General features: G+C 46.2%; 1 protein-coding gene across 2 annotated transcripts in view; it reads right to left on the bottom strand.

The window, feature by feature from the left end:
- Positions 1–908: 908 nt before the first annotated feature.
- The window catches only part of HSD17B4 (hydroxysteroid 17-beta dehydrogenase 4), a 97,643-nt gene continuing 86,425 nt past the window's right edge, over positions 909–12,126 (bottom strand). For both annotated transcript variants that reach the window (XM_006162347.3, XM_027765898.1), the window contains exons 23-24: positions 6,923–7,050; positions 909–1,345 (exon numbers count right to left, since the gene is read on the bottom strand). In XM_006162347.3, the coding sequence (XP_006162409.2) occupies positions 1,256–1,345; positions 6,923–7,050 (218 nt within the window). In that variant the 3' untranslated portion in view covers positions 909–1,255. The remainder of the gene's footprint in view (positions 1,346–6,922; positions 7,051–12,126) is intronic.

Genomic DNA, 12,126 nt, shown 5'->3' with positions numbered 1-12,126 from the left:
CGATGGTCCACAGGCCCCCGCCGATGCCGGCTCAGAGAGCGCGCTGCACCCACCTGCCATCCTCTGCGCTTCCAGCAGCCGTGCCATAGGCCTTCGGGCTTCCAGCCACCAGAACAGTGAGTCTTAAACCCATCGCGGGTACAGCAGGTGGCAGGGTGGTTAAGGTCCTGGACTCCCGTGTGACCAACAGAAGTCAAGTCCTAGACCTGGTGGCTTGAAAATAACTCTGGGCATATGCACATTCATGGCCAATACCCTGAGAGAACAGAGAAGGGACTGTGGCAAGACCCCCCCACCCCCGGGGAGATTTCTCACATCCCCTCTCTCTGTCTCGCTCCAGTGAGCGCATGTGCCCTATGGCAAAAAACTTAAAAAATAAAAACAAACCTCTACCTCCTTTATAAAAAACCATTCAGGCTCAGGGGCCAACCGGGGGGTATGTATGTTGGTTAAGGCTACTGGATCCCATTTGGCCAAGTGCACAGTTTGAGTCCCGGACTCGGTGGCTTTAAAAACATGCCAGGCACGCGTGTGTGTGTGTGTGTGTGTGCGCGCACACCCCAAATCCCAAGAGGAGCGTGGAGGACAAGGAATCGTGGTGTGACCATCTCCGGGGGGTGCTTCCTCACTTTCTCTGGTGAGCATGCACACCCTATGACCGAGCTTCAAGTATTTCTGTTAGTGACATGCAAGTGGCCTGCAATGGCTGTACACCTGACAGATCTGCAAGCATCGATACAGGAGAGAATTTCCAGCAAGTAACAAAAACTAAAACCTGGGAGTAAAAAGCCTTTCTCTTGTCTAAAGCAGAACATTATTACACTGAAATGTGAAAACTGAGCACACATATGAAATTCACATTAAAACCGGGATATCAATCAATCTGGGAAAAGAAAACCACAAAGAAATGAAGTGTAAAAGGTATCAAAGCGGCTTTTATTCAGTTAATTTTCCTTTCAACTTGTATGTGTTATCACAGATTCTAAAGAAACTCGATTTGGGTGAATATTTTTTATTATGAAGATACAGATCTGAGAACAAAAGGAGATTATGTACCAGCTTACGGTTCCTTGTAAAAATAATCATACATGAAAAATTAGTAGAAAATGAAAATCTGAACAGTTGTCTAAAATCTGAAAATGTGAAGCAATTTCCCCTGTATCTTAGTTTTGATCACTTGTGCTGGAATAATGACGCGTCTCTGGGGGAAGAGAATATTTAATTATTCTGGTTTTATGAACAGTGCGGCGCGCCTTCAGAGCTTGGCGTAGTCTTTGAGGATCATCTGGAGCTTCTGGCTCAGCATGATGTTCCCTCGGGCCTTCAGTCTGCCACTGAAGAACGCCTGCAGAGAGGAGCGAGAGAGCACCCGCCTTCACGTTACTCTACGTGCCCGTTTGTAAAAGACCGCTGTTCAGACTGAAAACAACGGCATTAACACTGGACAATGACAACTTCCACCTGGCACTGATTGTTTAATGATGATAGATAGCACCTGGATTTTCAGTTCTCTAAGAAAAAGAAAAAAATATATAAAAAGACCCCTTGGGCCAGCAGTTGGCCTGGTGGTTAAGGCACTGGACTCCCACACGGTCGACCTCGGTTTGAGTCCTGGACCTGGCAGCTTGCTTTCTCACTTTCCCTCTCTCTCTCTCTCTCTCACTCTCGCTCTCGCTGTCTCTCATGAGCACAATGCAAACTGAGAAACAATAATAATAAAATTAAATAAATAATTTTTTAAAATACGCCTCTATATTTTAGGAAATCACAGAATAACTTATCTGAACTGACAGATTTGGGAGCTCTGTCTCCACCTGTGCCTCTGACTCTGTGGTCTTCCGTTTGAGACCATATGAATAAAGTACTATACTGTATCCCTAACGAAAACATTCAATTCGGAACTCTAAAAGCAGATTAAAAATATGTATTACATCTTCATGAAGAGAAAAGCCACATCATAACAAAACAAGATAATGTAGTACACCGGTGAGCAAATTATGCATGCAACACCAGAATACCTGGGTTAAAAATGCAGGCTCGGGGCCGGCGGGTGGCGTGGTGGTTAAAGTCACCAGACTCCCACATGGCCAACTGTGGTTCAAGTCCCGGACCTGAAGGCTTGCTTTCTCCCTCTCTTTCTCTCTCTCTCTCTCTCTCTCTCTCTCTCTCTCTCTCTCTCTCTCTCTCTCTCTCTCTCTCTCTCTCTCTCTCTCTCACACACACACACACACACACATATACACACTCTGTCCCTCTCTGGTCAAATAAAAATAAATAAAGTTAAAATAATTCTTAAAAAAAAAATTTAGGCTCAAGGGCCAAGAGATGGCATAGTGGTTCAAGGACCAGACCTGGTGGCTTGAAAATCATCTAGGCATGTGTGTGCTCATGTCCAAACTCTCAGGAGGAGAATGGAGGGAAGGGATTGCAGTGTGGCCTTCCTCCCTGGGGAGTGATTTCTCTCTCTCTCTCTCTCTCTCTCTCTCTCTCTCTCTCTCTCTGGAGAGCACACACGCCTTATGGGAAAAACCTGGAGTGGGGGCCAGACTTCACTAAGTAGCTCAGTAAACTTGGGCAGATCACTTAATCTCTGAGCTCCAGGCTCTTCATCTATAGAAAGGCATGACAACAGGACCTAAATAACACAGCTTTGCTGTATGAGTTAATTGAAGAAAAAGTGGGCTGGACTGTGGCACGGTACTAAAACTCAGTGAGGCAGGCCCACGGGGAAGGTTGTCAGCTCACACCCAGAGCCCTCCCAGAGTACGCCAGGCACGTGTGCCCGAGATCTGGGCTTCAGATCACTGTGTCAAGACCCCATTGGGGATGCTGTCTGTCTGTCTGTCTGTCTCTCTCTCTCTCTCTCTCTCTCACTCTCTCTCTCTCTCTCTCTCTCTCTCTGACTCACGGAATAAACAAACACACATTTTAAAAAATAAGTAAAGTGCTTAGCTTGGTGTTTGATACGAAGTAAGCGCATATTAAGCGCATCGTTGCTGCCAATGCGAAAGGCTGGCGTGGTACAGCACCGAGTCCGTACTGCCTCTGAATCTGACCTGAGAGAGAAACGGTGCAAGCCACATCGTCCCCCCACGATGCAGCTCCCACAGATAAAGTGAACAAGATACAGGGGAGAGAGCAGGGGATGAAGAATCTGGCTAAGATACGAAACTGCAGTTAGGTTAAGGGAAGGGGTTTAACGTACAGAGTAGAGTAACCAAAGTTAATAACAGCTTAATGAATATTTCAGAATAGGTAGAAGACTGGATTCTGAGGTTCACAAGACAAGGAGAGGATAAAGGTTTCGAGTGGTGACGATGGTCATTATTCCAATTTAGCAACACAGGCTGCATTCATGTACTAAAAAAAAACACACTGAATGCTATTAAGTATGTGCAGCTATTATAAGGGTCAAATAAAAATTATAACAAAAGGAAGCTCCTAGGTTTCTAGCAAGGTGAGAAAAACAGTAGTATCATTAACAGTTGGCATTACAAAGCGCTCCACAAATGTAATTTCACTTAAGAATCACGGCCCTAACTTGAAGTGGGCAGGTCAGCAGTTCTCTGCATAGACAGACGAGGAGACTGATGCTCAGAGAGTTTAAATAAGCTGTCCATGGTACGGAGCCAGCAAGACGCAGGGCGAGGACCTGAACTCGGTGTTCTTGGCTCAACACCACCTCCTGCGAGTCAACCCGCAGCAATTTAATCTCAGAAGCAGATTCTCATCAACTAGAGGTAAAGGAAACACTTTTTATCCCAGAAATTATGAGGGAGAACTCATTTACTCATAATCAAATGCGAGGTATTTATTCAAATGGGAAACCGGAACTTCAAAAACAGAGACTGCTTCCCATATGCGGCTACAGAAGCCAGTCTGCAACACCTGCAGGAGATGCCAGTGCTGAGACCAGCCTGCCAGGTGTGGAACTCTGAGGCCGGACGACCTAAACTAAGAACACTTAACTATGGCCATGGGACTATCCTTAGGCCACATTCTTAGAAGAATTGTTGAGTCATAACATTTATTTATTTATTTATGTTTAGGTTTCTTCTTGGCCACAGGGCATGTGTACTCACCAGAGAGAGAGAGAAACAGAGAGAGAGAGAAAGTGAGAAATCATCTCACAGGGGGCATGGTCATACTACAATTCCTTCTCTTCCATTTTCCTCTTGGGATTTTGAGCACACGCACACACATGCGCCTGGCTTGATTTTCAAGCCACCGGGTCCAACCATGTGGGAGCCCAGTGCCTTAACCACATTCTTAGAAGAATTGTTGAGTCATAACATTTATTTATTTATTTATGTTTAGGTTTCTTCTTGGCCACAGGGCATGTGTACTCACCAGAGAGAGAGAGAAACAGAGAGAGAGAGAAAGTGAGAAATCATCTCACAGGGGGCATGGTCATACTACAATTCCTTCTCTTCCATTTTCCTCTTGGGATTTTGAGCACACGCACACACATGCGCCTGGCTTGATTTTCAAGCCACCGGGTCCAACCATGTGGGAGCCCAGTGCCTTAACCACCATGTCACCTGCTGGCCCCATAGCAGTTCTTAAATAAAGTTCTTGACCATACCTCTACATGGCCAGCTTCCAAACTGTGCACCACGCTGCACTCGGGCATCAGGAGCACTCAGGGGCATGTGGAATATTTAACGTCTTCAAGGGGGATACGACCACATCAGTTGAAAACACAAAACACTCCTCTTGTATGAACATGACTATTTAAAAATTACACTATCAGGGATTTATTTCTTCTGACCTAAGAGTGCAATGCAAAGAGTATGGAGACTGGGAACTGCTACAAAGGAGGAGAGTCTGAGAAGCGTGGCCACCACACCTTCTAGAAAAGACTATGTGTCGCTGCATATTCTCGCCAGCTGCATGTGTCTCTTACGTAAACCTTAACAATAATATTTTCCTGGGACTAGCAGTTAGCATAATGGCTATGTCGCTGAACTCCCATGTGGTTGACTGTGGTTCGAGTCCCGGACCCGGTGGCTTAGACTTAAGCCAGGCGCGTGTGTGTGCATGCTCGAGATCCCGAGAGGAGAATGGAGAAGGGGTTGCAGCGTGGCCATCCACCCCAGGGGTGATTTCTTGCTTTCTGCCTCTCTGTCTGTCTCTGTCTTTCTGGCAAGTGCCTGCGCCCTATATCAAAAACCTCTCCAAAAAATATATATATATTTTCTTAATTTGTAAAATCTGAGGCAAAAAAAAGACATGCTTTAGTTTGCATTAGTTTGCATTTTTTGAATACTAGGAAAATAATTTTTCTTACATATGTTAGTCATTTCTAATTCTTTCATTACTGGTTCATATCTACTGATCACTTTCCTTGCTGGGGGTCATAGCGCTTTCTACAATTTTTTATGTATTAGTGACAGCAAGATATTATATATTCTCTTTATAGTTCTCCTCCAGGTTCATGGTAACATTTTTATAGAGACTGATGTGCAGAAGTTTCTAATTTTTACATAGCCGAAACTACTTGCTTTAATCTACTCAAGTGTAATGAGGGTCTGCAGCATACTGAGCTAGGAATCACATCTGTCCCTGTCCTCCCAGAGCTGACATTACAGGACGGGAGCCACAACATAGAACATAAACAATTAAAGTCTCTTATAAGGCCTGGTGGTTAAGGGAGCCAGACCCCACATGACCAGCTGCACGGTTCTGATCCTGTACCTGGCATGCCAGGCACGTACGCATCCTGAACAGACTGAGAGATGGAGAAGGGAATATGGTGTGGATACATCCCTTGGGGGTTCCTTTAAGGGAATACGGTATGAACACACCCCACAGGAGGTTCCTTCTCCCTCTCTGTCTCCCTCTCTCTCCACGGCAAGCATACACACTCCCTGGCAATTTAAAATAGAAGTACAGACATGCATTTTATATTAGTTGACTGAATGCTGAAGAGGAATTTCACCCCACAATTCAGTCTCAGAAAGTGTCAACTGAGGCCCAGCCAAGACGAGAAGCCACACAGGAGTGAGAGGTCTAGCTCCTGGGCCAATCTGCGCACGTCAGACAGGGCTATGCATGCCTGTAGTCCCAGCCACCTGGAGGCTGGCACAGAAGGAGCTTGACCCAGCGAGACCTGTTGAAAATGCCTATGTCCTGGGGCCAGCGAGTTGTGTGGTGGTTAAGGGGCTAGATAACACATGGCCAACTGTGTGGTTCAAGTCCTAGACCTGGCAGCTCAAAAAACACAACAGGGACATGCGCAGGCACGTCCAAAATCTCAAAAGGAAGAAAGGAGAAGGAACTGCGCCATGGCCATCTCCCCTGTGTGATTTCTCACTTTCCCTCTCTGTGTCTCCCTCTGGCGAGCACACGGCCTCCATGGCAGGAAAAAAGTCTCAAGCAATGTCTCTCTCTCTCTCTTTCTCTCTCTCTCTCTCTTTCTCTCTCTCTCTCTCTCTCCCACCCCATTCTATGTCATAAAGGAAAAACAAAACAAAACAAAAAAAGTCAACTGAAACTCCATTTAAAAAATATATGATTTATCAACCAGGATATTAGTACCAATTGTATATTCTTCAGAGTAATAGCAAAGTTGTCCTATAAATCAGAATTTAGGAATCAGCTCAAAAAACGCCATTATCAGGCCAGCCTTGTTGCTTGGGAGTTAAGGGAGCTGGACGCCACGTGGCTAACCCTGGCTAAAACCGGGGCCTGGCAGCCCGAGAGGCACGCCCAGTGTGTGCGCGCTCAAGATCTGGCTGGGGAGGAGAGACGGAGGAAAAGGGCTGATAGTATGGCCACGCCTCACTGGGGAGCTTCTTTCTCGTTCTCTTTCTCTTTCCAGCAAGCCCACCAGACCTTTAGTAACAAAAATTTAAAAAAAAAAAACCTGCAATTTTTCAAATAAAAAGCAATACGATAATGACTCTTTCGAGACTATTACCTTCTGAGGGTCCAGCTTGCCGAGGACCACATCCATGAAATCTCCATCTGAGAGGATGATGGTTGTGTCGGCAGAACCTTTCGCAGGGCCTTGATACACCTTTCCAGAACCGTTTTTCAAGTCAATCGCTGAGAAAAATAGGAAGAAACCAGTGTGTGTCATTTTTCTTCACAATACGAAGGTAAAATAAACCGACCAAAACGCTGACACTCCTACAGCTTCCAAGATAGCATGACACTTATTCTACCTACAGATCACATTATCTGTCACTAAGAAAGGGCTAGGAATCTTTCATTTGGGGGGATGCTTTATTAATAAAGATGATCTTCAAAACAGTCAAATTAAGAATGTTTTTCCTGGGAACCAGCAGTTAGCGAAATGGCTATGTCGCTGGACTCCCGCGTAGTCGACCGCGGTTCGCGTCCCGGACCCAGTGGCTTAGAACTCACGCCGGGCACATGTGCATGCGTGCCCAAGATCCCGAGAGGAAAATGGAGGAGAAGGGATTGCGGCGTGGCCGTCCCCCCTGGGGGTGATTTCTCGCTTTCTGTCTCTCTGTCTCTCTCTGTCTGTCTGGCGAGCATATGCGCCCTATAGTGAAAACCTCTCAAAAAAAAAAGAATGTTTTTCCTGAATGAAGAAATTTATATAACAGAGATATTTAAATGTGAATTAGTATAGAACAGAATGTCATAAGCAGGTAAGTGGTTAGAGACTATGTAGTCAAGGCCTTCAGGTTCAACTGGGAGGAAAACTGACTTCAAATCACCATAGAGGTGGCTGGGGAAGACGCAGTCTAGTCACCTTCAAATGCTGAACCCACTAAAGGCCCTGGCATATGGATAGCAAGATAATCAGATCTGAAAATTACTCCAATGAGTTTGTGACACATTATTATTTATTTATAGAATACTTCCCACCATAATTTGTTGGGAATAGGCATTAAAATTAACTCCTTTCTCTTTAAAAACTTTTGGATAGGATTGTATATCCCAGAAACAGGTGATTAATGGGGAAAACTACCTTCATTGTTCATGTAATATTTATAGTGCTTCAGATGAAAATCATGTTTTAGAAAGCTTGAGTAGCCTAAGATAGAGACCCACATCTGGGAAACCCAGTTCCACTCTTCTGGCAACAACACTATCCCCACCTCGGTCCTCATCCCAACACTCACCACCCACCATGCGCTCTCTCTCTCTCTGCAGGGAAGGTGCTGCACTCTCTCTCTCCCCCTAACAGTGCATGACGGACTCCCGACTTGGGGTCAAGGGAAATCTACACTCAGAGAAGGAAACCCAGGCCACCTAACTACATTTTGCTTAGCCAAGCCCTGCTCCAGAGACGAAGACATTCTAATGCTCCACAGAAGAGAATTTTGCCAACAAAACTAAAAACAAAAAACTTAACCACAGTTCCCTTAGGAAGGAGAGAGGGCCAGGAGAGACCATTTTGCTCTGTAGACTTCATTTGCCCGCGCCGTCAGGTTTCTAGGGAGGCAGCGGACAACGGTGAGGCGCTAGCCCTTCCTACCAGCACTCTCTATGATGAAGCTGTTTGCGCGTGCTGTTTCTACAGTCAGCCAGCTGCTTCAGAGCTCCAAATAGAGTTGGGGGTCAACAAGTTTCCATATCTCCATTACCCCAGAACCGAGATTATGGTCTTTGTGGTCCCGAGGCCCCAGACAGAGACTTGAGTAATAATTTGCAACAAAATCAGCTAAGAGTAGTCAACAGAAGAAAGCTGGCTTCAGGAGCGACTGCAGTTATTTTTCTGAAGCCTACTTCCTTATCGGAAGGCCAGCCTCTTGCTCAGACTACTAGATAGAACCCCTTGACAGAAGACCCACACTGTCAGGGCCAGCAAGTGGCGTAGCTATTAAGGCACTAGACTCCCATCTGGTTGACCGAGGTTTGAGTCCCAGTCCGGACAGCTTCAAACTCATGCAGGGCGTGTGTGCGTGTGTGTCCAAAATCCTGAGAGAAGAATGGAGAAGGGATTGCAGCATGATGATCCCCCAGGGGGTGATTTCTCCCTTTCTGTCTGTCTCTCCAGCGAGCACACATACCTATGGCAAAAATCTCTTAAAAAAAAAAGCTCCATGCTGTCAACCTCTCGTCGCACCCCTCCCTGTCCGGAGCTGTTCTCTTTCAATAAACTCTGCCTGACCATTCTCTGTCTGCGCTTCTTGTTCTTCTTGACTGCAAGACACAAATGTGGCCGCACTCAGAAATCCTGCAAGATTTCCTTCTGTCTCTCGTAAAAGAAATAAACTTAGAAAGTACAAGAGAGTCAGCTGATGGGGTATTGGTTAAGGGAACTGGATCCCTATGGCCGAATTTGTGGTTCAAGTCCTGCCAGTGGCTTGAAAAACACACTGAGTGTTGTGTGCACGTGCGCCCAAAATCCTGAGAACAGAGGACAAGGTACGGCCGTCACCCCCCAGGGCATACTTCCCCCCTTTCCCTCTCTCTCTCTCCCTCTCTGTCTCTCTCTTGCCAGTGAACACACATTCCCTATAGCAAACAACCAACCAAAAAAAAAAGAAAGAAAGAAAGAAAGAAAGAGAGAGAATAACAGGGACAAAGTGAGGGGGGAAAAGAAAGGCTTTAAGAAAAGTAACCCTCCAGTATCCAACAGACTTAGCATCCGCAGTTCCAATTCTCCACTCCCTTGGGGAACGCTAACCACTAATCTGAATAAGGAGAAGGCAGCTAAGAACGGGCGGGCTCAGGCCAGAACAGCTGCCGGGGGAGGAAGAGTGGAGCTCTTGGTGGCCGAGGGCACGGTCTAGGACGAAGCTGCTGTGGGACTCCCCGCCGTGACCTTGAACTCACACCTGTCAGGTCAGCCTGTCTCACTGCAGGAAGGAGAAGCAGGTCGGACTCATCTCCTTTCAGTGGCAGGAGTCATTTCACATGTTCTAAGCATGATTTTAGCTCTATACTGACACAGTCATTAAGGCTCTGAGAGGGTTGATACATCTTTCTGTCATATGAGGAGATGTCAAAAAGTTCACAGGAAAGTGGAATGAGTTTATATTTATGCAAAAAAACTGAAATCCACCATAGTTTTTTTCAAAATATACTTTTTCCATGAACTTGTTGAAGATCCCTGTACTTTACGCATTTCACGGGGAAGGGGGGAGGTTACAAAGGAGAACAAGGCATTTGGGACCCCGGGGCCTACACACCTGACCACTGTCAAGGCCCCACATGGCCACAGAAGGACCCACGGTGCTCCCCCTTCCTCCCCTTGGGTCTACGGTCTCTGCTCTCCCTCCTCTGCAGTCCCCGCACTGCCTTAACAGGGAAGTACTTGGGAACTAGTGATTAAATGAACAATTAGAAAAGCACAAAAAAAAAAAAAAAAAAAGAAAATTTACCAAAAGAATAAAATATTAACAACAAAGGAAAAACCAAGGTTAAAATGACCATTCATTTAAAAATAAATCATACCAAGAAGACCACAATACTTTTATGTTATTCCTGAAAAACTTCACACAGTAAATCTATTATCACAAAAAAAAAAAATCAAATAAACACAAACAAGAACACTGTATAAAATAACTGGCCTCCACTCCTCAAATATGTCACAGCTACTGCGTGGTGGCCGAGGTCACACAGGATAGGCTGAGAACTTCATCTAGATTAAAACAGAGTAAAGGGAACCAAGACCAAACGCAGCACGACCCCTGACTGGACCCTGGTCGCTTTCTTCTTCTCTTCTTCTATTATTGTTGCTGTCGTTACTTTATTGTTATAAAAGAATACTACTGTTATTAGTTGTTATTTTCATTGTTACTGTTATTATTCGATCGTCATTACTGTTATCATTCCATCATTATTAATACTATTTTGCTATGGAGAACACTGTTCAGACAACTGATGAGTATTAACAAGGTCAGAGGATTAGACAACAGTATTGAACAATGTTAATTTCCTGATATTGATCACCCTTCATGTCTTTGTTATTAGGAAATGTTACTAAAGTAGCTTTTCCCTTCAGGGCTAACAACCATGCCTGCAAGTTCCTCTCGAATGCTTCAGAGAAAGAAAAGTAGTATTATGATGGAGAGAAAATGGAATACAAACTGTTAACAACTCAGGGGAACTGAGTGAAGGCCAGACTTAAGTTCTCTGTACTATTTTTGCAAGAGTTACTTTTCTGTAAGTCTGAAATTATTTCGAACAAAAAAAAAATTACTAAAAGATCTTATTAAGGTAAGTAACACACACTGAAGGTGAAAGCTGTAACTGTGTTAAGTGACTTATAAAAGGTGCTTGTGAGTGAACTTTTGAAAATAAAAGCCTGTGGCAAGGCAGGACGGGGTGCTCTGCCCGACGGCAGGGGAGGGGCCTTGCAGCAGACGCGTCCACACACAGGCCCCGTCGGACAGGAGGGCACACGTGTGTGCAGGGGTCACCTTCGAGGCTTTCTGTAAATGCAGACATGTATCTGCATCCCAGTCCCCAATCTGGAACCCATACCTCCCAGATTTCACGTGTATCCAGGAACCAACCCCCCCCAGTGCTCTCGGATTCTAACAAACAGTATCCTCAGAATGACCTGGCCCAGCCGCCACTGCACACAGGACGGCACCACCGTGCGGTGGCTGAGGTCCATGGGAGGCTCAGGTTCGATTCCGGGCCCAACCCAGCTCACTGCAAGGCGATCCTCCTGACCCAGCCTCACCAGCCACGAGATCACAGGGGTGCACACCCACACCAGCAAACTCGGGTAGGTCTGGGAGCCAAACCAGGGCCTGGGTGCAGCCTCCTGCCTCCCTGCAGTGGCGCCATTGTGCACCTCCACGAAGGGGCCCAGTGCGTGGTTTAAACACCTCACTCACCTGACTCCATAACAAACAATATGCATTTAACTACGGCACCGCATCTGGGTAACCTCGCCGTGGAAGTACAGGACGCTGTGCTCGCATGGCAGACTAGACTGGGTGGGGATGAAAACGCAGGCTGGGAACCAGCAGTTAGCGTAATGGCTATGTCGCTGGACTCCCACGTAGTCGACTGCGGTTAGCGTCCCGGACCCGGTGGCTTAAAACTCACGCCGGGCACGTGTGCGTGCTATGCGTGCGTGCGTGCCCAAGATCCCGAGAGGAGAATGGAGGAGAAGGGATTGCGGTGTGACCATCCCCCCGGGGGGGTGATTTCTCGCTTTCTGTCTCTGTCTGGCGAGCGCACGCG

This window comes from Tupaia chinensis, unplaced genomic scaffold (genome assembly GCF_000334495.1).
Source record: "Tupaia chinensis unplaced genomic scaffold, TupChi_1.0 Scaffold139897_1, whole genome shotgun sequence".
NCBI lineage: Eukaryota > Metazoa > Chordata > Mammalia > Scandentia > Tupaiidae > Tupaia > Tupaia belangeri.
This window is presented reverse-complemented; position numbering and strand designations above follow the sequence as displayed.